General features: G+C 49.5%; 1 protein-coding gene across 2 annotated transcripts in view; it reads right to left on the bottom strand.

Moving 5' to 3' along the window:
* The window catches only part of LOC142578710 (uncharacterized), a 345059-nt gene extending 330750 nt beyond the window's left edge, over positions 1 to 14309 (bottom strand). For both annotated transcript variants that reach the window (XM_075688208.1, XM_075688209.1), the window contains exon 1: positions 13708 to 14309. In XM_075688208.1, coding sequence (XP_075544323.1) covers positions 13708 to 14016 — 309 coding nt within the window. In that variant the 5' untranslated portion in view covers positions 14017 to 14309. The remainder of the gene's footprint in view (positions 1 to 13707) is intronic.
* Positions 14310 to 26893: the final 12584 nt, after the last annotated feature.

Genomic DNA, 26893 nt, shown 5'->3' with positions numbered 1-26893 from the left:
ATATTATAAGAGAGAGGTGCCACATGATATATTTAAAGGCAGAGCAGCGCCAGTCAAAGCAGATGAGCGCTGGCGGCAAGGCCCGGTTTAGTCGTCTGCAGCGTAAGTATAAGAAAGAATTCAGTTGAGTACAAAACTCACATGCAAGAAGGGACTACATTGTGAAACAAACAAATCACTCGGCGTGTTAAGTTTGCTCAGGCAGCATCGAGGTGTGATGACTTCCCAAACGGGACGTGAACTTTTCAGCGAGAAATGGAACAAAAATAGCATATGCAGCAGCTATTAGCAATTCTCGCCCTGAACTACCTATTTTCTAAACACATTTCCAAAAACGCAAACAATATCTAAGATGCCCTCGGGTGAAAAGAATAAAGCTGTTAAAGAAGCACTTCCTCAGTATCATTCCGATAAGACACAGCGTGATTTATACCCTTTACAAACAAGGCAGGGTGAAAACTTCGCAGCTCAAAATAATCGACAAGAGTTATGTATGGAGCAACTGGCAACAGTTAAACATGTGCAAAGCCACGCATAAAATAGATTTAAAAGCATGAAGTGCGCGACAGCTGGTGCGAGGATTTACCGCGCCACATGAAAGCAACAATTTCAGTTCTTGCAAACTTCAGTAGCTTTAGCATACGACGCAATACGCTCGTGCAGTCGTGCTGCCTAGCTAGCACAACGCGGTGAAGAAGCGGAAAACAATATAAGCGGCAAACAGCATTCCGAACTTTAGCGAAACCCCTTTAAACCTCATGCTGCACTGCAGACGAACTTCGTTGCCCACGCGTCTAACTATGATCGAGTGGAAAAAAACACCGACGAGACAAAGGAAAGGATGAGAACAAGAAATTTCCCTTCGAAGCGACGATCCATGTTTGCTACCGTTGCTCCCGCGGATGAGGCTTTGCCGGGAGTGATTAGAACCGTATCGCCGGCACGTTTTCACCGGTATTTGAGCCCCCACCCTGCAACAATTTTTCTTCGACATTCGCTGAAGCTTTGGTCACCCCACACGAGCGAATGGTATTGCCTATCTTGCTCTGAAAACGTGAATAAGACAGAGAAGCACGATCAACGACACAACAAACTACAGCGCGCGCCAGGCTCCTCTCCTGCGTGTTCTGCGCAAGGCCGCCACCAGTGGCGCGTTAGTCGGCGTGCACGGCGCGTATAGGCTTAGCGGGGCTAAAACATAAAAATACATTACGTATCCAATGGTGAGATTTGAACCAAGGTCCCCAGGCGGTATAACCCAGTGCTCTAATCACTAGACGGCAGGCTTCTAACGTAAGCTTAATCCACAGCTTCACCACTCTTCGCTCGCGGTATCTACCGTTTAGAGACAATTGAAAGGCTAATTTAAAATAAAATAAAATAAATCTTGATTTCATCTCTAAGGGAGAAAGGGGGAGTCGGGTAAAAGATTTTTAGTGCTAGTAAAACAATAAATACCGGTAAGCTTGTTTTTTTTTTTTTTTTATGACGGGACCAAAGTGTTTCGTTTACACCACTTCCCGCAGTGCGTGAGATGATCATGTTTTTTTTACTGTTCTAAAACGTTTTGAAAGTTCATTATATTTTTCTATCATGTGGGCAGGCTGAAAGCTTTCAAGAGATTAACTGCGGAGCAGGTTTGCCAGATATTAGCCTTCATGTATTCTGAGACAGCTGAATGCAGTTGACTGCTTCGTCGACTCGCGCAGCTTAAAGAAGGAAGAAAATTATATATATATATATATATATATATACGTAAGTCATACGTTGACTATGCTGTGATCTCTGCATGGTTTCTTTCTCTCTTTGTTTCTTTCGCCGACCAATGATCGTAAAAGCCACTTTATTTTTACAATGCCCTTCGGAAAGGCAAAAGAAAAATTCCTGCTACCCACAATCTCCATGTGAACTAGGTGCTTCCGAGATATGCTGAAAACATAACGGTCCAGCATTCCCCTTGAAATTCTTTTGAATTAACAGTGTTACGGATTATCTGGTCTTTAAGCGTCGTAATCCAGGCTTCTTGTACGCTCCAGCTCGGAGCGGCTGCGTGCGAACATGCGCCACCACTGCGACTTTTTCGCGCCTGTGGTTTCGAACTTCCTGAGCTCTCCGACAGGCACACGCGCCTCACAGCGAAACCCGGTCCGAAGAGGGCCACCCGCGACGGCGTATCGCGTGACAGCACGGGAACCCCGTCAAGGGTGAGCGTTCCGAACGCATTCCTACGGCGGCGGCTAAAAGCGGCTGCCTTGCATCTATCAACCGACCTCTCTTCTTATCCCGTCCATACCGTGGAATGTAGTGGAAGCTAGCACTACCGCCTGTGGATCACAGAGAGCAAGAACTCAGGGATATTAAACAGAAGACAGTCTGGTTGACTACCCTACACTGGAGGGGGGAATAGGAATAGAAAGATGAGAGAGAGAAAGGAAGCATAGGCGCAGTGAATGCGCACAAGCACGGACAGTATTACGCAGATAGAGGAAACGCTTTCGCACAGGCCAGTGGCTGACTCAGGTTTATATGGAGCTGAGTATGGATGAGTTCAGAAGGCTGTTCACGCGAGCATTAACTTCAAGACTTATTTGGTTGATTCGTTGTTCCGACCTTCCGTTGCAATGAATTGTGATCAGTTTGGCATAGTGCTGCCATTTTGTCTATAGCCTTTCGGAAAGGTCAGTTAGCGAATTGCCCCGAAAAGGTGCTGCATAGCTTACGTGGGCTCTATAGCTTTTATAATACTGCACTATATTATTCAGCAAGGGCACAGCTTAAAGACGAAAAACAAAAAAAAATGTGAGCGCACAAGATAGGAAAGAGAGGGGGGGGCTGGTGGGAGAGAGAGGTTGGAAGGCTCCGAGCATTGCGGAAGCGACAGACTGCAGGCCTCCACGGACGGCGAGCGCATAGGTCGACACCCGAAACTCGTGGCGCGGTTTGTGTTACACGGCGACACCCGATGAACCGGAGGCTCTCTTCCTCGGGAGGCGCACAAAGAGCTACGCTTGTGCTCCACGCAGCACGCGTACGGCGTCGCCGAGGCGTCGGAGCGCGCCGGCGCCGAGTGAGAGATACCGCACGATACGCGTCCAGGAATGCCGACCTTGCAGCGCCGATGGCGGCGCTGGTATAGGCGTATATGCGAATAGCGTAGTACATTGGTTGCCCGGGACAGGCGACTGCTTTGGAAGCAGCAGCAACGCCGAGACGGAGAAGAAATGCGGATAAGATGTGTACATTGCGCGACAGTGGTACATCCCAAAGAAAGAAAGAAAGAAAGAAAGAAAGAAAGAAAAAAAAAAATAGGTTTGTACGAATATATATCGCACGCTTTCAGGAATGGAGTTGGTAAATTTTGGGTATTCTTAGAGTTGTGGTGAAGGAATGGGACCGTATACGTGCAATGAAGTAACTGTCTCGTGTTGCGTTTCGCCTGCGACACGTGGTTTTGCCGGCGCGACTGCGGCGGGGCGGCAGACATTTTGGCCCGATCGTCGTCGCCGCAACACTCATCGCCAGGTGTTTCCAGGCGCGACTGCGGCGATGCGACCGCCTAGGGATCATCCTCGCATTCCAGTCATTGTGCCCGAAACAGGCGATGCCAAAGCAGGGATCTCATTCCAGTCATTGTGCCCGAAACAGGCGATGCCAAAGCAGGGATCTCGTTCCAGTCATTATGCCCGAAACAGGCGATGCCAAAGCAGGGACCATCCTCTCATTACAGTCATTGTGTCCGACCGGCAGCGCCACGACAGGGTGCTACGAGATCGTGCTCGACATGGTGCTACGGCATCGCTACGACAGTGTGCGTCACCATTAGCCCATTGTACATTCACGTGCTCGTCTTTTGAGGGGTTCCTTCTTGCCCTCAACTGCGAGAGTATAAAAACAGCTGCCCCCGGACGCCAAAAAAGAGGGCTCCGATTTCTTCTGTTGAGTGAAGTGCTCTCCCGTCTCTCTACTTCGGTCAAACCTGACCGCCAACTCTTTGCGATGTTAAAATAAACAAGTTGTTTCGTTGTTACCAGTCGACTCATGCTTTGCCGGGACCTTCGGATGCTTCCAGTTGTACCCCAGGCCGCCAGGCCAACGCTACCCTTGGGGCTTGCGACCCAGGTACAACCACGGGCGTCAGCGCCGAGTTCCCAACAGATCGTACCAGCAGTCCGATCCAAACATCTGGTTGCCAGCGGTGAGATCGCCTCCGACTTCAAACAACTGGTTGGCAGCGGTGAGATCGCCTCCGACTTCAGACAACTGTCTGCCAGCGGTGAGATCGCGACAACGGAGGCCAGCAGCAAAGAGATGCAGTTGACTGAATGCTGAGCAGCTCAACGACGATCCGGGAGCAGTGCAACGAGCCCTGTGTGACGACTGGTTGCCTGCAGCGGAACGACTGCGCGGAATTCCTGCCTGCGAGGTTTGGTGAGTGCGGGACTTTCTTCTTCTGAGCTTTGCCAGGCTTTTGTTAGTGTTAGAAACAGAGCTGGTAATTGTGGTTGTCGTTGCTGCCGGGTTAGTTTGCGGCAAGACAATAGTAAGCAGTAGAGAAAGCAGCATTCAGAGCAGCCATGGATTTGAAGTCGTTGCGCAAACCGAAATTGTTGGAGCTTGCAAGAGAGTTGGGTCTGGATGTCTCAGACAAACTAAGAAAACCTGAACTGCTAAAGGCTATTCTTGAGTTAGAGGCTGAGGATGACGAGCTGTCGGAATGCCTTGAGACTATTGAGGAGAGGTCAAAAAGACAGGAACGCGAACTTAAAGAGCAAAAAGAAAAAGAAGAGCGTGAACTTAAAGAACAGAAAGAGCGAGAGCAACAAGAGAAAAAAGAAGAGCGCGAACACGCTTTGGAAATGAAGCGTCTTGAGGTAGAGATGGAACGCGCTCGTAATGGAAGTCAGGCACACGGTGCAGGAGAACGCGTATTGTTCAAAATGACTGACCTGATGCGGCCGTTTAAGCTTGGAGAGGACATTGGTTTGTTCCTGGTTAACTTTGAGCGAACGTGCGAGAAGCAGGGGTTCTCTCGGGAAACGTGGCCACAGCGCTTGCTCACTTTGTTACCCGGCGAGGCGGCCGACGTAGTCGCTCGCTTGGATAGAGAGGAAGCAGAGGATTTCGACACAGTGAAATCGAGTCTTCTAAAAAAGTACCGGCTGTCTGCGGAGGCGTTCCGTCGGAAGTTTCGGGAAAATGAGAAAGGCAGAAGTGAGTCATATACAGAGTTTGCGTATAGGCTTATGTCGAACATGCAGGAGTGGCTCAAAGAAGAGAAAGCGTTTGGTGACCACGATAAAGTTCTGCAGTGTTTCGGGCTAGAACAGTTTTATAGTCGGTTACCGGAGAACGTGCGATACTGGGTCTTGGATAGGCCAGACGTGAGTACGGTGGCTAGAGCCGCTGAGCTAGCCGAGGAGTTTGTGACGCGTCGAGCTCGCGGAGCTAAGGACGGTCAAAAGGGTGAATTTGGCTCGAAGTTTGAGAGGCCGAAGTTCACACCCATGAGAGCAAAGGGGAACACGCGTAGTGCGGATGCGAGTGGAAGCAGTGCGACCGAACCTAAGGAGACGGCGGCAGCCGAAGCCAAACGCAGAAAGCGGTTCGAGATGAGGCGAGCGCGCTTGTGTTATACGTGCCAGAAGCCGGGTCACTTTTCGGCGCAGTGTCCGGAAACAACACCAAAAGTTGTGTTTTTTTCAATAGGCAGCACTGACGAGAACATGAAGCTTCTCGAGCCTTACATGCGAGACCTCCTCGTGAACGGGAAAGAGTGCCGGGTGCTTCGCGATTCCGCAGCTACGATGGATGTAGTTCACCCGTCTTATGTAGAACCCTATATGTTCACGGGCGAGTGCGCGTGGATCAAGCAAGCCGTGGAAGCTCATAGCGTGTGTCTGCCAGTAGCAAAGGTGCTTATTGAAGGACCTTTCGGAGCGCTTGAGACGGAGGCGGCAGTGTCATCTATGCTGCCACCCCAGTACCCGTACCTATTTTCAAACAGGTCCGATCACCTCCTGCGCGAGAAGGGGCTTTTGTTTGGTGAAGCTAGTGTTCAGGCCTTAACCAGATCGAAGGTTCGGGAGCTCGCTGCAAAGGCGGTAGTTGCGGGGCCAACGTTATCAAACAACGAAAAAGGGTCAGAGGCGCAGCAAGCTGATATTCAGAGCACGCCCGAACTGAATAAAATTGAGTCTGTAGCGTTGAAGGCGCCAGATACTGGAGAGGAAAATCCCGATTCGGGAAAGTTAGAAGAGCTATCTACTGATTTGCTCATCGCGCCTACGTCAGACGGACTTGATAGGTTGCTAAAAGTCAGCCGGTCGGCTTTGATAGCCGAGCAAAAAAAGGATGGCAGCCTGGAAAACGTGCGCTGCAATGTCAAAGAAGGTATCGCCAGGAAAACTGCGCGTTTTGTGGAAAGAGGTGGAGTCCTGTACCGGAAGTATCTAGACCGCAGAGGAGTGGAGTTCGATCAGCTGGTCGTGCCTCAATGCTATCGTCAGGATCTGTTGCGCTTGTCACACGGGGGTTCGTGGTCCGGACACCTAGGAGTTAAGAAAACTAAGGACCGTCTCTTGCAAGAGTACTATTGGCCAGGGTGTTTTCGGGACGCAGACCATTTCGTGAGGACATGTGACACTTGTCAGCGGGTGGGCAAACCAGGGGACAAATCAAGGGCGCCGTTGAAATTGGTACCTATCATAACGGAGCCTTTTAGACGGCTCGTTATTGATACTGTGGGACCTCTGCCGGTAACAGCCACGGGGTACAGACACATTTTGACTGTGATCTGCCCAGCGACAAAGTTCCCTGAAGCAGTGCCGCTTAAAGAACTCAGCTCAGTTGAGATAGTTAATGCACTACTGTCCATATTTGCGCGAGTTGGTTTTCCTGCAGAAATTCAATCAGATCAGGGCACAGTGTTTACTAGCGCTTTGACGACAACTTTTCTCGAAAGGTGTGGGGTAAAGCTGTTACACAGCTCAGTGTACCACCCACAGTCGAATTCCGTTGAGAAGCTCCACTCCGTCATGAAGCGCGTGTTGAGAGCGTTGTGTTTTGAACATCGAACTGACTGGGAGCTGTGTCTGCCTGGGGTGATGTTTGCTTTAAGGACCGCGCCGCATGCGGCTACGGGGTTTTCGCCAGCTGAACTGGTGTACGGTCGCTCGCTTCGATCTCCGCTTCGCATGCTTCGAGAATCATGGGAAGGTAGGGGCGACGACCCAGTCGTGGTGGAGTACGTACTTAAGCTCCTCGAACGCTTAAGAAGGGCACAGGAGTTGTCAGGTGAAGCAATGACAAAGGCCCAGCAGAGGGCCAAGGTTTATTATGATCGGACAGCCAGGGCCCGTCGTTTTGAGGTTGGCGATGAGGTCATGATATTGCGCACATCGCTAAACAACAAACTAGACGTGCAGTGGGAGGGCCCAGCACGAATTGTTCAGAAACTATCGGACGTTAACTACGTGGTAAGTCTGCCAGGAAAGCGGAAAGCACAGCAAGTTTACCACTGTAATCTGCTCAAACCTTATAGACCAAGGGAAGCAGTGGTGTGCATGATGGTAAACGTTCCTGAAGAGCTTCCGGTCGAGCTTCCAGGACTAGGCTCAGTGACGAACAGGGAAGACACCGGTCAAGTCATTAGTGACCTTATCAGTAAAGCACCGCTGTCGCCCGAGCAGAAAACCGAACTACACCAGCTATTACAAGAGTTTCAAGGTCTGTTCTCTGAGAGGCCTGGTAGGACTTCTGTACTTACTCATGATATAGAACTTACCTCCACAGAGCCAGTACGATCCAAGGCGTATCGGGTGTCACCCCGCCAGAGCGATATTATGGAGGCTGAGGTAAAGAAAATGCTACAGCTCGGTGTTATTGAGGCAGGTGAGAGTGACTATACCTCCCCTTTGATTTTAGTTGAGGTACCGGGCAAGGAACCTCGTCCTTGCGTCGACTACCGCAGGCTTAATTCCATCACTAAGGATCAAATTTATCCGATCCCTAACATCGAGGAGCGCCTTGAGAAAGTTAGTAGCGCTCAGTTTATTTCCACCCTAGATCTTGTCAGGGGTTATTGGCAGGTTCCACTTACAGAAGAGGCTAGTAGGTATGCGGCGTTCATTTCACCAATGGGAACATTCCGTCCTAAAGTGTTGAGTTTTGGTTTGAAGAACGCGCCATACTGTTTTTCAAGTCTCATGGATAAAGTGTTGCGGGGACAGCAAGAATTCGCTTTACCGTATCTAGACGACGTAGCGATATTCTCCGCATCCTGGTCTGAGCATATGACACACTTGCGGGCAGTGCTAACCCGCCTGCGCGAAGCGGGCTTGACAGTCAAGGCTCCTAAGTGCCAGTTAGCACAGGCCGAGGTTGTCTACCTCGGTCACGTGATTGGTCAGGGTCGTCGCCGCCCCTCTGAAATAAAAGTGGCCGCTGTGCGAGACTTTCCGCAACCGCGCACCAAGACCGATATTCGGTCGTTCTTGGGTGTCGCCGGCTACTATCAGAGGTACATCCCTAGGTACTCTGATATCGCGGCTCCCCTGACGGATGCTCTAAGAAAGACAGAGCCTCAAACAGTCGTCTGGGACGAGACCAAGGAAAGAGCTTTTAGCGCCCTAAAGAGTGCCCTAACAAGCCAGCCTGTGCTACGATCGCCAGACTATACAAAAGGGTTCATTGTTCAGTGCGATGCTAGTGAGCGAGGCATGGGCGTTGTACTGTGCCAACGGGAAAATGGAGAAGTAGAACACCCCGTCCTGTATGCTAGTCGTAAGCTGACCAGTCGTGAGCAGGCGTATAGCGCCACCGAGAAAGAGTGTGCGTGTCTCGTGTGGGCCGTTCAGAAATTGGCATGCTATCTAGCCGGCTCGAGGTTTATCATTGAGACGGATCACTGCCCTCTCCAATGGCTGCAGACCATCTCTCCCAAAAATGGCCGCCTCCTGCGCTGGAGCCTCGCTTTACAACAATATTCCTTTGAGGTACGTTACAAAAAGGGGAGTCTCAACGGTAACGCCGATGGCTTAAGTCGAAGCCCCTAACGTAGGAATCAGCCTCAAAATTGTTTGTTACTGATGTTTTCTTCCTGAGGCAGGATTTTTTTTTAACATATTGCTTTTGTTTAGTGTTTCAAAGTGATGATATGCTTTCTAGTGCAATTTTCCAATTTGTGGACGCGTTCTGAGTGATGCTAGACTACTGTAAGGAACTAGGCAGTGGTATAAAAAGGGGAAAGAGCCTGGCAGGGCTTAGTGAGGGTTGTGCCGTGCTTGCTGACTGAGCGGTTGAGTTTCAGCGTAGTTCTAACGCTTGCCGGGAACGAGAACAAAAATGTGAACTCTCCCGAAGTCACTTTGCAGTGTCCCGTGCGAACCTGAACGAGAGAACGAGGCCTTCTCTGTGCGCTGCGCTCAAGAAACGTCGAGGGACGCCCGACTTCGGTTATGAGCATCATCGAGCGACATCCCTCCGGACAGCGGATGCAGTCCCCTGTCCATCGGGATCTCCTTCCCCCGGCGGGGCGGTCTGTTGCGTTTCGCCTGCGACACGTGGTTTTGCCGGCGCGACTGCGGCGGGGCGGCAGACATTTTGGCCCGATCGTCGTCGCCGCAACACTCATCGCCAGGTGTTTCCAGGCGCGACTGCGGCGATGCGACCGCCTAGGGATCATCCTCGCATTCCAGTCATTGTGCCCGAAACAGGCGATGCCAAAGCAGGGATCTCATTCCAGTCATTGTGCCCGAAACAGGCGATGCCAAAGCAGGGATCTCGTTCCAGTCATTATGCCCGAAACAGGCGATGCCAAAGCAGGGACCATCCTCTCATTACAGTCATTGTGTCCGACCGGCAGCGCCACGACAGGGTGCTACGAGATCGTGCTCGACATGGTGCTACGGCATCGCTACGACAGTGTGCGTCACCATTAGCCCATTGTACATTCACGTGCTCGTCTTTTGAGGGGTTCCTTCTTGCCCTCAACTGCGAGAGTATAAAAACAGCTGCCCCCGGACGCCAAAAAAGAGGGCTCCGATTTCTTCTGTTGAGTGAAGTGCTCTCCCGTCTCTCTACTTCGGTCAAACCTGACCGCCAACTCTTTGCGATGTTAAAATAAACAAGTTGTTTCGTTGTTACCAGTCGACTCATGCTTTGCCGGGACCTTCGGATGCTTCCAGTTGTACCCCAGGCCGCCAGGCCAACGCTACCCTTGGGGCTTGCGACCCAGGTACAACCACGGGCGTCAGCGCCGAGTTCCCAACAGATCGTACCAGCAGTCCGATCCAAACACTCGCAATAAGGACACCTCGGGAAGATGTGCGCGTGCCGTGGCCGAAGAAGCGAGAAAGGGACGCAATCGACATTGCATTCTGAAGCCTACCTCGCTTTGTCGTTCTTTCGGAATCGTATCACGTTCCGTAGTCAGTGGGTGATGTTGTGCCACACTGCGTGCCAATCATCGAGGCAACGGGCGCTCCCCTACTAGTCGCTCTTCTGAAGTGGTTGCCCTTGTGCTGAGCTTCACACACACACTCGCAACCTTGACATCTTCATGTCAAGTCAACTAGCCCAACTATGTGTACGAACCTGCAAAGTTCCACGAAACTGATGACGCGTTCTCGTGGATCGAACTGGGGAATCCGGTGGCGCTCCACACCAAGACTGCTGCCGCGATGAAAGGGGAATGTGACGCGGGTGGCGTCAACGCCCAGCCCGTCTCGCTCCTGCCGACGATGGATCGCCAAAGCGATTTAAGGCCATTCATTTTAAACAGCGCCAAAAACACACGGACACGGAAGAGCACAGGACCAGCGCTGACTGTCGACAACATCTTTATTGGCCGGCCCATTGTTAAGAGGGAGAGAGAGGGGGGTCTGCACCAGCCGCCCCGTCGGTCTGGTACGCTCTTACGGCAACTTGTATGCTATTACGTGCCATATATGTAGATACTGTATCAAATTTTTCGTCTCCTCTTGGTCTGCTCCAAGAGTCTCTCTCTCTCGTGTTTGACCCTGAGTCACAACAGTGAACTCCGTTCTATACATAGCATCTTTTTCATTTATTTATTTATTTCATGTGACAAGCAGTCAGTATAGGCGGTGATAATGCCAGGCGTCAAGGCCTGCTGATACTAACGTAAACAGAATTTGCGGCGTCGTTGTTGCTGCCAACTTTCATTCATCATTGCTTTCGTTCGTAATCTAAGTTCGGTATCATTATTAGAATCATTATGTAGCCTCATGGAAAGTAATAGCTCCCTCAGTAATGTCACGATACATGATTACCGTTTAAAGTGTTTCTGGGCATAGCAGCGTACTAAATCCATTACAGTGCCTATACTGCACGAAATTTCGGACTACACATGCACAAGACTGGTTCAACTATTGCGAGGGGAAAATTCGCTAACCTGCACGTGGTAAACAAGTACAAGTTAACCGTACAACACCGACGACCGTATACATATATAAGGAATGCCTTCAAGGCTGGACGTATAGAGAGGTGAGAGTTATTGCAAGAGTCATGCGTGGCCCGTGGTAATTTGACGCTAAGCGTAGATGACACTTCGTCAACCTGACAATAAGGTTTCAAGGTTTAGCCTCATATAATTTTCCCGGAGATCCCCTGATTGCATTTATAAAGCTTGTCACCTACTCGTATGTAGACCCTCACTCGAGCATTCTATAAAGCAAGACTCCGCAAACAGCTAAGGAGCAAAGTTGTGCTTCCTTAGAAATATATTGGCGCCTTATTCATCCTGTAACCGTGGCCCAGCTTCTCGTTACGGTAAGTAGTGAAGCTCTGCCCTTCACATTGGCGTTCTTCGCACATCGTTGGCTCGCTCACCGACTGGACAATGTTTACAAACATGTCTGCATCCTATCACCTGCAGCGCAGCTGCAGCACCGACAACGTGATGACGTCATCTGGATACCGGGATATAAGTGGGCTGAAAGAACAACCAGCACGCATAAACAGACTACTGCATAAGAGCAGAATGAAGACAAAGACATAAAACAAAAGTAGGAGCCGGTTTCTTTTTTTCCGCTGGCCGTGGTCGGCCGATGGCGAGAAGGCGCGTCAGACCACCGAAGGATGACTCATGCAGAACGCGCCCAGACCGTGCCCTGCTATCCGCAGGCCGTCCGCAAAGCTACGACACAGCGCCTACGAACCTCTTTCGGGGAGGAACATTTTCGCCTGCTGCAGAACGGCACTGCAGTATGCCGTATAGAGTGCCCCACAAATTTTACTAGTGAGTGCTATATTGTACACGCGAGCTGGAAGCCGGTGGTTCAGTTAGTATGGAAATGATGGGCGTGTTACACGGACTAGACTCCGTCCTTGTGGCTTCGAACGGGTTTTGTGACTTCGCAAATTGATCATTTTCAACAGAACATTGCGTTATATGTGCAACAATTCCCAACAATCATGCATGTGTCTTTTCGCATTCATAGGGTTACGAAAAACGTAGAATTGCTTAAAAAATTAGGTTAGTAAGCGCAGACAAAGCGAAAGAAATAAAGTCACAATAACGTCTGAAATTGCAAGCACAAATATTACGCAAATCCAAGTGTTAACCATCATTCCCGTGGCAGCTTAGCAGTCGCAGCGCCACAGTTCTCTCTAGTATTCTTCTTGTGGTAAACGTCATGCCCGCCCCGATGAACCTCGTTTTCGGCGAACACTTTCACCTGCTACGGAGGCGAATTGCAGTGTGCCGCCGAACTTTGCACCAGCTTCAACTCCGTGGGCGCAACAGGCTGCGCCGTGCTCCAGGGCGTTGCCTAGTGAAAACACAGCCAGCGCGTTTGAAAATCTCTGCAGCGTCAACAAAGACGTCCGGCCACGGCGTGACAGGCCGCCGCCGCGGCGTTGCGTGAAGCTTGCGGCACGCCTCAGTGGACGCCCCGGAACGGAACGCGGTGCGGGAGACTTGTGCACCAGACTCGCTACATTCTTTCGCTATGCTCGTCAGCCGCCCGAAGCGTGAGTCAAAAGCTGGCGCATATAAAGGATGGAAGCAACTCAATCGTTGCCCCGCGTACAGAAACGCACCTGAAACCAGACGCCGCGCAAAGAACAGTCGGGTAAGTGTAACACAATGACTACTAAATTCGTCGAAGTTAAACCACGCACGCCCAGCAGCATTGCGCGTGAAAGCATATTCCGTAGGACGAAGTCAAAACAGAGCCCGTAACAATGGTCGCTATACGCCTGACGGCGCAGAATCAAGGCTAGAGTAGGGAAAAGTGCGCGTGAAGCCCTATTCCTTGCAGCAGCATGTGGAGAGAGAGACGGGGATCACCGCACTCGAAGAAGTACGATAGTGCGGAGAAATGCGAGCGAAACGTCCCGCTTCGGAACTATCCCACAATTCGAGAAACAGAGAACGAAAAGGTAGTTGACGCGTTCGTCTGGTATAGCCGTGGAAACGCGCAAATAATACTTCAGCGACAACAACCATTTCAAATCGAAGTGTGTGCTCCACACGTAATTAATTTAAGCTAACTTGCTCGGATAATTACAGCATTGCATCCTTTAGGTACGACGTGTGCCTTTCATTCCCGCGTGACACGTGCTAAATTTGCTCTTGTTCCCCGCTCGCACACTAACAATCCAAACGACCAGTACAAGCAAAACCGACAAAAAAGAACAAAAAAAAAAATAGAAGAGAAAGGTCAGACGACGTTTTCCTCTTACCTTCACACGAATCACCCGACCCGTATGTGTGTATCCAGACAGACAGTCAGGCGGTTTCCGATGACCGCTGAACACACGGAACAAAGCAAAGGCCGCCCACTGACAACAAATACGTGATGTACCAGACGTTGTGGATCTGTACGAAAATGTCCTCGGCGCTTCCCTTTCGCTCCACCGCTTTCCAGCCGAAGTTACACACACATACACACGACGACACTCACACTCGCCGGTTACGAGTATCGTCCACCCTCGGGCAAACCCGAAGCTCCGCCCTCCGCAGCCGCTGCTGATACCGACGACGACGACCATGCGTCACCGGCGGACGATTGTAAACATGTAGAGCAACAGGTGCTGCAGCGACGATGGCCCTGCGCTCTCGCTGCACGACGCGTGCATGAGGCCACCACCACCACAGGTTCGTGGACGAGGGAGCCCTGCGGGGTTTTCCCCGGTTTCGGAGAGCGAAGAGGACAGCCTCCGAAGAAGAGCAGGGCCGAGTGCCGGCGTCCCATGCGTCCGCAACTGGGAGAAGGCGCCGCTGCCGGGGCGTGCGTCCGCGGCGAGCGGGCGAGAGCGCGCACGAAGCTCCCCCGCACCCTCGGCAGCGAAGAGGGGCTCGGCACGGACGCCGCAGATGAGAAAAGCCAGGGCAGAGAACGCGGAGCGCTATCGCGAGTCGGCGCCCCGGCCCACTCGTGCTGTCAGGCGACGTTCTGACAGAGTTGGCGCTGGGTCGCCAAGCAGCGCTCTCACTTTTCCGGCTAAATACCGAAGCCGCATCCCCCTTCGCGCAGCTCCGCAAGCTTCCGCGGACTCGCATGGCGCCGGCAGCGTCATTCATTTCGCTCCTCTGACTCCGATTTGGAAAGGGGAGAAGACATTTGGAGGGCCCGGTATGGGGTTCTCAGAGAGAGCGAGGCAAGGAAATATTTTTCAACTTCGTTTGTTGAAAAGAAAACCGCCAACTGCTCCCTTGCTTCATTTTCGACGCAGAAATTTTTCAACCGGAATTACACTTTTTCTCTGATATTATTATTATTCCCCCCATTTTTTTTATTAACAAACGACAGAGACATTTCGGCGCTAATGAAAAGGTGCTGGCTACGTCTTATCTGACGACAAGATATGAAGATGCTGTCGTGAAAAGCGGCGAGGATGCGACAGGTGAAGAAGCACATAGCACCTGTATTTATTCTGTAACGATAAAGAATGAAGGACTATCGCATACTCTATCGCAAGCGTGCGCTATTTAAAAGCATGGCAGAGCGCAGCCCTGATGAGAGAGAGGGAGGTCGGGAGTGCGGAAGAGCGTATTAATCCTAGCTCTGGGAGATATCGAATAGCTTTGCGGAAGCCCGTTTTCAAAGAAACCTATACCGGTTCATGTCCCCTTTTTAATTCGCAAAACCTGTCTCGTTGTAGCGCATCTGAAAGACACGACCCACAAATGAAAAACTCGTTGCTACTGACATCGCCACAGCAGTATCAGCAAACTGGGCATTCGGCAAAGTACAGCAACAGAGCGAGAGAGGGAACTTGAGCCGGAAGTTTTCCAAAGAAAGAAAGAAATGTTCTTTTTGGAATGCAGCCCCGTTATCGCCTGCTAAATTGCATACAGGAAGGTCTTTTGTTTCTCTGTTTTTTTTTTTTTCCTTTTCACAGCCACTGCTTTATCAATTCTCCACACACTCCTCACCGAAGTTCCAGGACGAACCATAGAGTCGATGGGCATGAATAGGCTATTTCGTCACTTAGGGGCGATGAGGCCAAACGCGTGTTTCTTTCTTTCCGTTTGCTTACCCAACATGACTTCAGTCACGCGGGTGACAGCTGTCGTGCAAGCGTTAAAATGGCGTGCGCGTGCTCCCACGTAAATCATAAACTAAAGGAGAAAAAAAGAAATTGACGGATTTCAGCTCGCTGCCAAAGCAAATCATCCTAAAATGAACTAAATCTTGTCACCGTGTGTTGACAGCAAAGACAAGCGCAAAGCCTTCCATTTTGATATTACCAGTCAAACAACGATGGAGATAGTGACAATGGCTGCCGAGCTAAATGCCACGGCTTTTGTATGATTTGCAACGCGACTAGGACGTGACCAGTATAAGCCTATTGCGCTCGATATGAATACATAGTAAATACCGATATGTGGCCCTCCCCCATATACAGTGAAATAATAAAATCCAGCAAACCATTAACTTCACGTTTAAGCCCGTGCACGTATTCATGACGCGGCGAGAAGCAGCATGCGCACCACTGCCTCGTTCTAAAGTTAGTTCCGAGCAGAACTTGCTTCTAGCAAGCCCAACAGATCGCTACAGTGTCAGTATATGCCCTACGCAGCGGTTCCCTATAAGCACGCAGAACTCATGATTATCAGAGCACGTATTCACAAAACTTCTCTGATGCAATAGCATTCCCCCATAACGGCCAATTGGCGACGAATTTACATAGGACAAGTTTTGCAAGTAGGAGCTTCTGAGCCAATACAATGTAGCGATTCCTATCATATCATGCACTCGGTTCTATTCCTTCATTAGCATCCACCGTCCACGACTGGCTGACCTTGCTGACAACGTAGGCGCGGAGCACCGTTAAGACGAAGCACGAGAAGAAAGATAAATGGAATAGAATCATTACATTATTCCGAGCTTGACTGCGTGATGTAATAAAGCACGCTGTAGCCAATATTCGGGCTAGTAAAATACAAAACAAACACGGCGACAACGTTCTCCGAAAAACGAATACTGCGCCCGCAACCACCTCGGGAAGCTCTGTCGTAGCCATACGACTGTCTCGCTTGCCCTCCGAAGGCTAGGCACCTTGCACAAGTAACGCCGAAAGGCATCGGACAGGGCGATGCACACTCGCGGGCATACGCTCGGCGAGCACAGATGGATGTACCACAGCGTGCAGGATTCCTGCGCCGTCCCTGCGTCCCGTAGTTTCTCGCGTACTGGCAGCGCTTTCTCTTCGGCGAGCGGAAGCAGCGTTATAAGCGTTCTTTGTTGCTTCTCCGTAGCGCGCCATTCACATAGGCGCAGTTTTTATGGTGCGGAAACAGCGAGTCGAGCGTCGAGAAGCCGAAAAACGGCCGCAACCGAGACAGGATAGCGACAGATGCGAGGAATGCGAAAGAGAAATGCTCCGCGATGTTTAGTCTAAAAGGGCAGCCCGGAGGCGAAGCAGCTGAAACAGCGGTGCACCAGAAAGCTACCGGTGGTCCGCAGCGGGGTGAACAGCCCGAGCTAAGCAAACAAACTGCGGGAGAAGCAGAGACCGCGAAGACGAGCGGAGACGGGGGCGAAAGCTAACAAAGAACGACTGTGTGGACCTGGGTAAAGAACGCGGCCGGTTATGGGCTTCTGGAAATTGTCAGTCTGGTCTTGCACATATAACCTTAAAGAGACACGAAAGGGAAACATTAGAATATTTTGAGCAATAGCTTACAGGTTAAGTGGAGCTGGCATGGCGAATAGTTCGTTCTTACCGGTAGAGGAAGCTTGGCATAGGCCACAAAAGACACGCAAACGAAAGACACGGACCTGCGCCAGGTTTGAAACTTCAGCACTGGTTGATATATATACTACAGTGAAGCTGTCTATGGCTAGGACCACAGGATTTCTTCGTGACGTAAAGTCGGCAGAAAACTATTATCATCTATGGCTCATAGCCCCAAATGCTACAGTTCATATCCACGTAGGGCAGATGCTACAAACACTCAGTAAAACGAAGCGAAAAGCACATACATTCTTTGGAATCACGCATATAACATCGAGAATACCACACGTTTCAATAAAGAACAAGCTCAAAACAAGCAGCGGAACCACATAATTGATGATAAAGCGCACCTGCGCCTACATGCAATGCGAAACACGTAGATCTCCTCGCATACGTTTCCCGGTAAACTTCACTGTTGCGAAGCTGCCGCGACGACGGCAGCTTGACTGTGTAGCATGTATACGAAGTAGGGAGTGACGTAGCTATACTTTCGTACGGGAAATAAGAACCGCCTAGCAACTGGTTTGTGTTGTGAAAGTGCCATGGGAAGGCCACGTATAGTGACGGCTGCTGAAGAACAGTGCGCAAACGAGGCGGGGCGAATTTCTCTTCTCTCTGGTCCACTCTTTGTAGGGGCACGAAGTAGCGGCACAAACCAAGTCGCATGCCGTCGAAACTTTTTAGGCTAATAATTAGGTACAGTGCATGCTAATGTCCCCACGTGAATAATTTCAACCTACGTCGCAATGGGTAATCGTTCTAGTTGTTGCTTGCAGCTACGCTGTTCAACCACCGTCAGAGCGCGGATTGGAGACCGTTTTTTATGTCAGCGTCTGGTATGCACTGGCCTAACAGTTAAGTGATGAAAAGAATGCATACAGCAAAGAAATCAGCGCATGGAAGAAACCAGCTGAAGCTGTGAGCTCATATCTGCGGGCGACGTATGAGCAAATAGTGTTTGGAGCGTTCCAGAGCCCAGTGAGTGAGTGAGTGAGTGAGTGAGTGAGTGAGTGAGTGAGTGAGTGAGTGAGTGAGTGAGTGAGTGAGTGAGTGAGTGAGTGAGTGGGTGGGTGGAGTGAGTGAGTGAGTGAGTGAGTGAGTGAGTGAGTGAGTGAGTGAGTGAGTGAGTGAGTGAGTGAGTGAGTGAGTGAGTGAGTGAGTGAGTGAGTGAGTGAGTGAGTGAGTGAGTGAGTGAGTGAGTGAGTGAGTGAGTGAAGACTTTATTTGAAAACAAGGTATTGACGGAAGACCTTGTTCTTAGGCAGCCACGAGCGCCTGGGCCCGGGAGGCTTCTTCAGCTCTCTCGACGATCTTGGCCTGCAGGTCAGGGTCGGAGCTGGGCAACACGGCCTCCCACTGCTCAGTATTACTTATTTCGTGATTTGTGAGATTTTCGGCTGGGCACGCCCACATAATATGAAATAGATCCGCTTTTTGCTTACAATGCTTACATGCATTCGGGTAGTAGTGTCCGGGTAGTAGTAGTGATAGGCTACGGGGTTGGGGTAGGTATTCGTCTGAAGCCGTCTCGAAGCTACTTCTTGTCGCTTGTTAAGCGATTTGTGTGCTGGGGGGTACACTGCCCTGGCTAACCCGTAGTGCATTCCAGAGCCCAAAATTTAGCTTAACGGAGCCGGTAAAAGACTCGTGCACAAGTGTGCGTAAACCGAGATGGTATTTGCTCAGGACCGGAAGAGAGAGACATGCTTTGCCACGAACCCTACACGTAAACATTCTACGCGGGACCGTCAGCTGAACTGTTGCGGACAGAAGCGAGTAGTCAACAGCACTCAGTTCTCCCACGTGGTACTCTCCTTCCCAAGGGCTGACCCTTTGACAGTTATACTTAACTCGGTGACCTTTCGAGAAACAACGCATACAGCGTGTCAGGACCGAAGGCCGGACCGAAATCCCGCCAAGCACGCTTAATACCAAGGGTGCAGTCACAGCACTGGAAATTAATTAACGAGAAACGACTCTTCGGTCTTGAAATCTCCGGACACCGATCGGAATGGTGGTTCTCGTTAGCCGGTCATCGATCTCGCCGCCACATTTTAACCGTCAGACGGCGTCAAAGTGATCGCAGCCCACGCGATTCGCAAGAGCGCATTTGCGAGGCCGGGAGCGGCGGCGAAACGCGACGGGCGAGTTATGCGCACGCGCACGGTCGTGCAGCGAGACACGTAGCGGAACGCGAGCAACTTGGGGCCTCAACCTACGCGGCCACCCGAGGCGCGCTTACTCGCGGCGGTTCAACAGGCGTGCCCCATGCTGATTGCACGGGGAATTCGATAGGCGCGATCCTCGGAGAACGGAACGTGACCCAGAGCCGTCACGTACGCTCCCTAGCTGCGGCGCGGCGGCTGTGGGGTTCCGTGACTGAATGTGGGATCACGGAAATTTGAGTGGCGCCCTTGGCTGCCGCATTTTCATGGAAGTGCACCTCGGGAACTTCGCCAACATAGGTTTATAACCATGCGTGTTTCTTAGGGAGTACTTGTCTGGCGCGACTGTCCGGTCTGCCAAGCACTGCACAGGCCTAATAATACACATTGAGAACGCCGCTTGATATACCGCTGGTAGCGCATAACTGTGCACGCTGCTTAGTACGTTTGTGCTCCTCTCTCTCGTTCTCTTTATATCTCCTTACCGCTTCTTCCCGAGCAGGCTAGCCAACAAGAACTACCTCTGGCTAACTTTCCTGTCTTTTTTACACATATATGTGTAAATTCAAGATAGAAACTATAGTTTCTATCTTGATGGAGGTGGAATACAGGGAAGTCCGCACGCTGCGATTTTAGGGTGCATTAACGAACACAAATGGTGTCGACACAAATTGGGAACACTTAACCGTGCGGCATTCGGGCGCCTAGCAAACATCTTCTCCGTCGAGAACTTTCGGAGTTAATTTCACGTTTGCGTGTCATGCACAGCGTGACACTTCAGGGGAGCCACGGACTTGCGCATTACCGATGAGAACTTGGCGATGTCAAAATAATGCTGATGGGATCTGCACCATCCTTCTCGTTACCTCGATTGCCGCTTGGCTAGCGAATACAGAGACTGAAGGTTACGTCCTGCAAAGTGATTTACTGAGAATACGGACTCAGTTAAATCGTAGTGCACTGAGATGCGCGCCTGCAACTTCTGAGTATTTGAAACTTCCTCTGTGCACACCTGATAGAAGAAAACCGTGCTTGTTTATTTGCCAACGTATGTTTTAATTACCCGAGAGAGTCTCGAGATCTTTGTACGTTTCAGTCATTGAAAATGGCAATAATCGCAGCACGGTGCCCACGTATACTTCACCGTGCGTTGGGAAAGGCGATCAAAGAAACGTCAGCCAGTAAACCAAAATCCGGTAAGAACGAAACGGTAGACAGGAAACGTTCGTGCCATAACACAAACTGCGTTTCAAGAGATGTACAATTCGAAGGTATGAAAATGCTTATGCTTTATTTATTTATGTTTTGCCTAGGCTCCGGCTATTTTACTACTCATTATTTACGTAAAACTTGTGAGGAAATTGCGATGTACGTATATAGGTTCTCCCTGCCTTCTCTACGCTGAAGATTGTACCCACCAGCTGCAACTAGCAGCGAGCTTGCGATAAAACAAGTTTCAATCATCATCATCATCATCGTCATCATCATCATCATCATCCGCCTGTTTTATGGCCCCTGCAGGACGAAGGCCTCTCCCTGTGATCTCCAATTAACCCTGTCCTGCGCCGACCAATTTCAACTAGCGTCCGCAAATTTCCTAATTTCATCGCTCCACCTTATCTTCTGCCGTCTTTGACCACGTTTCCTTTCTCTTGGTACCTATCCTGTAACCCCAATGGTCCAACGCTTACCTAACCGGCGCATTACATGACCTGCCCAGCTCCATTTTTTTTTCTCTTAATGTCAATTAGAATATCGGCTATACCCGTTTCCTCTTTGATCCAGACTGCTTTCTTTTTGTCTCTTAATGTTATGCCTTGCAATCTTCGTTCCATTGCTCTTTGCGCGGTCCTTAATTTGTTCCCAAGCTTCTTTGTCAGTCTCAAAGTTTCTGCCCCATATGTCAGCACTGGTAAAATGAACTGATTGTACATCTTCCTTTTCAATGATAATGGCAAAATTCCAGTCAGAAGCTGACAATGTCTGCCGTATGCGATCCAACCCATTTTTATTCTCCTATGAATTTCCTTCTCATGATCAGGGTTCCGTGTGATTAATTGGCCTAGGTAAACATACTCCTTCACAGACTCTAGAGGCTGACTTGCAATTTTGAAGTCTTGTTCCCTTGCCCGGCTATTCATCATTTTCTTTGTCATATTAATATTGACTTTGACATATTAATCTCATACCGCACTCTCACACTCCCGCTGTCAAGGTCCTCAATCATTTGTTGTAATTCGTCTGCATTGTTGCTGAATAGAACAATATCATCCGCAAACCGAAGGTTGCTGAGGTATTCACCGTCGATCCTTACTCCTAAGCATTCCCAATTTAATAGTTTGAATACTTCCTCCAAGCACGCAGTGAATAGCATTAGAGAGATTGTGTCTCCCTGTCTGACCCCTTTCTTTATAGGTATCTTCCTACTTTTCTTGTGTAGTATTAAGGTAGCTGTGGAACCTCTCTAGATCTTTTGCAAGGTATTTACGTAAGCGGTATGTACTCCTTGATTACGTAATGCCTTTATGACTGCTGGTACCTCTACTGAATCAAATGCCTTGTCGTAATCTATGAAAGCCATATAGAGAGGCTTATTGTACTCTGCAGATTTCTCGATTACCTGGTTGATGACATGGATGTGATCCATTGTAGAATATCCCTTCCTGAAGCTTGCCTGTTCGCTTGGTTGACTAAAGTCCAGTGTTGCCTTCATTCTATTGGAGATTATCCTAGTGAATACTTTATATAATACTGGGAGTAAGCTAATGGACATATAATTTTTCACAACTTTAACGTCTCCCTTTTTGGGGATTACTATAATGCTTGCATTCTTCCAGTTTTCTGGGACCATTGCAGTCGATAGACACTTTGTATAAAGAGCCGCCAGTTTTCCGAGCATTATGTCTCCTCCATATTTGATTAAATAGGCTGTTATTCCATCTTCTCCTGACGCTTTTCCCCATTTCATGTCTTGCAAGGCCCTTCTGACCTCATCGCTAGCTATAGGAGGACTTTTTGTATCCTGTCGATTACCGTTTCTAATCGAGGCACACTGACTCCTCTAGGTACTGTACAGGTCAGTATAGAATTTTTCCGCTGCTTTTACTATACTTTCAAGATTGCTGATGATATTACCCTGCTTATCTTTCAGTGCATACGTCTTGGTTTGTCCTATGCCAAGTTTACTTCTCACTGATTTCAGGCTGCGTCCATTCTTTACGACTTCTTCAGTCTTTCTCACGTTCGTATCCAGCTTTTCTGGACATGAGGGTTTAGTTCGCGTGAGTGCCACCACGTGGCGTACTAACCTTAAACTTTTCAAACTTCCCGCGGTGACGCGTGATGACGTCAACCAAACAAAATAAACAAAAATAAAAGCTTTCCCTGCGCATTGAACTTCGCCACAATGCTTGTCCCGCCGGTGTTATCAGTGTTCTTGATCAAGCGTATTCGCTCGTCGCCTAGAAATTACTCGTCATCCTAAGAGCGTTTAGTCGCGACGAGCAATGGTTGATTCTGGGCTTTTGATGCGGTTCTTTCTTTTTTTTTCTTTTCGTTTTCTTTTTTTCATTCTACGGAGTAAAGAAGCTAGCCTAATCGTCAGAAGTACTTCGGGACAGCCTTTCTTCAGTCGGCATACATTGTTAACGTCCGAACATCGCACAGCGCCTACTAGAGACGCCGTCGTGGACGGATTTTGATTTTCCACTATCGAATTCGTTAAGGTGCACAAAATTATTTCACTAGCGACATTGCAATGCGCACACATGGGCCACCGCCGCAGCTGCAAATCTAGATGTGCTTAAGCATTAAGACATATGCATGGATAAGTTGGTTTTTCACCTTAACACAAAAGTCACGATACAAGAGTTGAGCAAACTGTCCCTGTGTCATCGCAGGCTGTGAGACCGGGCTAGTTGGTATTCCATGCTAAAGTGACTAGCGCAAGAGTGGACACGGGACACTAGAGGCGACAAGGATAAGCGCGCAAACATCCAACTGGGCGCTTGTCCTTGTAGCGTCTTTAGTGTTCCCTGTCCACTCTTGCACTAGTCACTTCAGTTTGTGTCGTTGTCCGTTAGCACGCTATAGCCGAAGCTGTTCGCAATATTACGTCTCCATTTACTGGCCACCAGGCCAGGTACACCATTGGGTACGACATATACAGTACTTGCAGTTAGTTTCCAAAGTAGTCTCCTATGGCGGTTGTCCACGTGCGTGAAGCAAGAACGATATTTAAAATTATTGTGCAGTAATATATGCGGGATTTGTGTGTTCTCCCCATTCTCTACCATGTTGCCGTTCCGCCTTTATTATATAGCCGCAATGTAGACTAGCAGCTATCGAACGCCATAAAGGCTATCCACATACTCAAAGACCTCGCGCACAACTCCTGACGCTTAATTGTACTCAAGAGTTGTGCGACTACCCAGGACATCCTTAACGAATGTTACATAACACATTATGAGGTTTTGCTTGCCAAAACCACGATTTCATTAGGAGGCACACCGTAGTGGAGGATTCGAGAATAATTTAGACCACTTGGGATTTTTTAACGTGTGCCTAGCCCTAAGTACGCGGGTTTTCGCATTTCACACCCATTGAAATACCGCTGCCGTGGTTGGGATTCGATCTCGAGACCTCGTGATTAGCAGCCGAACCCAATAAGAGCTAAGCAACTACGGAGGGGAAGGAATGTTGGCAGTAGGAGAAAGGTGACAGCCGGAAGGTGAGACAATTTGTTCCAATCCTCATTACGCGAAAATCGGTACCATCTGTTTTGTCGAAGAATGACACCGTAGAATGCACTGTATTCAATGAGTGAAAAAATTATGCGAATCCTATGTATGTGCGAATCGATGTAAGCAAAGCTTTCTGCGTTTGATGTCATTGTCATGCGTAATCTCCACAGAGTACGCAGGCACTCTCTAATGAAATGCTGTCAATGTTTGCCTGGTTACGCCTGCCATTGTGATGCAAATAAACGGGCGCCTTCAACTCTTTTTCTCAGAAAGAAACGCTGAATGAAATGCTGACGTGATCCTAAAGAAGATCAACAAGCACCGAAGTGCTCGATCTTACGACGCCCATATTCGTAAGCTTATATTCGTGATTTTTTTTTTTGGGGGGGGGGGGTTGTGCTCTTGTACCCTAGAAATGTCCCTCGGACGTCTCTGACGTGCTCGTTTTTATTCTCAAGTACGCAATGAAAACTCTCATCACTGCAAGTTCATGATGTATTGGTGGCAGGCCACCATGGCGTGTCGCGCAGGTATGACCACGCTGATTCGTTTGGGTTGACATATACTATTTTGTGCGTCATACTTCCCCACATTCATTTTTCAAACTATGCCAGAGCTCGAAAAGGGCGGCCAACTCACTACGTCCCTTTCCTCTGTTTACTTCCGCAAAATGTGTGTTTATCGCTGTGGTTACCAAATACGCCCAGCGGTATGCTACGACACAAGCCTTTCTGGCGGCTGAGCAACTGAAGTCGCAGGCTTTATTCAACATGGCGTCGACGTTCTATATGGCTATCCTCAATTACTTTTCGCGGACTTCGCTCACCGCCTTCTCTCCAGTGTCATCTCTTACGCTACTAGCTCCTGCTAGACACAACACAAACACGCAACGACCTTAATGAAGTATCAATTACACGCTAATTGACACACTGTCGACGTATATTTCCGCTGAGCACCAGGATGGCAGCGTTGTCCTGTCTATGGTGACATTATCCGTCTACAGCCTCGCTCAACAACACCGCTCGTTACTCATCACGTTGTTTTTTGTCGGCAAGAGTATAGTGTATTTCCTCCGAATGTGCTTTCGGCTTTAGACGTGACCTTGCACGCCCGCTTATTCTGTTACGTTGACGGCGACCGTTGTCGTCAGGATGCCGCCTCATTCTGAGCTTCGCAGTCACCAGAGACCACAGAAAGCTGTCTTCACAAACAAACCACCGAGATTCGAGCCCATCTCCCAAATGCTCCATCTTGCATTTGGGAAATGGGCACGCTAACCATTACGCTACCACCTGCCTCCACCAATTTCTGTTTATCTATCTGCCTGGAGCAATTGCTGGACTTGTTCGCCAGGCTAAACCCGCCTGCTGCTACAATTCACCACCACCACCACCACCATCCCACTTCACGTTTTTGCCGCAGACGCAGGCAGAATGGATGCAGAAACGAAAAAAAGTAAAGATTGCTTGAGCGGCCAGCTGACACATGACCTTAACTTTGGCAGGTTATTCTCAGTGGAGCGCATGTAGGCTTGCGGCTGTGTGCAGATTGTGGGTCGCCTTAGCTTTATTGTAAATTTGCTTTCACCGACTCTTTTCAGCTGGAACTCAAATGCCGGACAAAAATGATACCTACCGTTGAATATTTTGTTCTTGGTTTCAACCAAAAACGCTGATTTACACAAATAGTGATCTTTTTAAGAAATGGCATAAGGATACTACATTTCGGGTCATGTCGTTGTGTCAGTACGGGCCGGCACCACGTATCGACGAAAGGGCATCACAATGCCGATGCACGCGGCAGGTTACTGAATGAAGAAATCAGGAAGCGACTGTTTTTCAGTTCTCGCAACACATTGTAACAGACACGAAAGGCACGGACAAGAAGAGAAGAAAGAGAGGACGAAGAAAACGAGGAGTTAGAGAGGCCGGGCTGCGCTACGATCACGCTACCATCATCGTCCAATTCTCCTGTAAATAAAACCATTTCTTCGCAACTCCTCGTAACAGTTGTGGTGAAAGGTGCTGCGTAATCGACACCCGAAGACGGAGGCTGAACCACAAGTTCTTCGACGGAGCCATCGCCTTGCTGGACTCCCACCGAATCTACCGGAGTTGAATATGTCCCACGACGCAGACGAACAGCGGCCCATTCCGACTGCTGCCCCAAGTTCTGCTCTGCAACTGAGAGATGCGCGTCCCTTCGCCGGAAGATCGGACGAAGACGTCGAGGAATGGCTCATCCATTATCACCGGGTGAGTGCCGCCAACAGGTGGAACAGCGCTTCTCAGCTTTCGAACGTCGTGTTCTTTCTAACCGATACTTCATTGGTGTGGTTCGACAACCACGAGGAAACATTCACAACATGGGGAAGATCTGTTTCGGAAATCAAAGAGCGATTCGGTGACTCCGCGACGAAAAAGAAAAGGGCAGAACAGACGGTACTGCAACGTGCGCAAGTACCAGGCGAAACCTGCACGACCTACATTGAGGCAGTAATAAAGCTGTGTAGGATGGTGGACTCTGGAATGTCCGAGGAAGACAAAGTCGGGCACATCCTAAAAGGAATTGCCGAGGATGTTTACAATTTCCTCATTGCAAAAGACAGCCTGGCTTCCGTCGCTTACATCATTCGGCACTGTCGTACTTTCGAGCAACTAAAGACGAGGCGCATAACGCCGAAGTTTGGCAGGCTAGCCAATGTAACGGCAGTTGCAAGCGTGGACAGCAACCAGCCCCTTGATCTTGAATCAACGATCCGACAAATAGTTCGGGAAG

This window comes from Dermacentor variabilis, chromosome 4 (assembly GCF_050947875.1).
Source record: "Dermacentor variabilis isolate Ectoservices chromosome 4, ASM5094787v1, whole genome shotgun sequence".
NCBI lineage: Eukaryota > Metazoa > Arthropoda > Arachnida > Ixodida > Ixodidae > Dermacentor > Dermacentor variabilis.
Note: the sequence above shows the minus strand (reverse complement) of the source record. Positions and strands in the feature narration are given on the sequence as shown.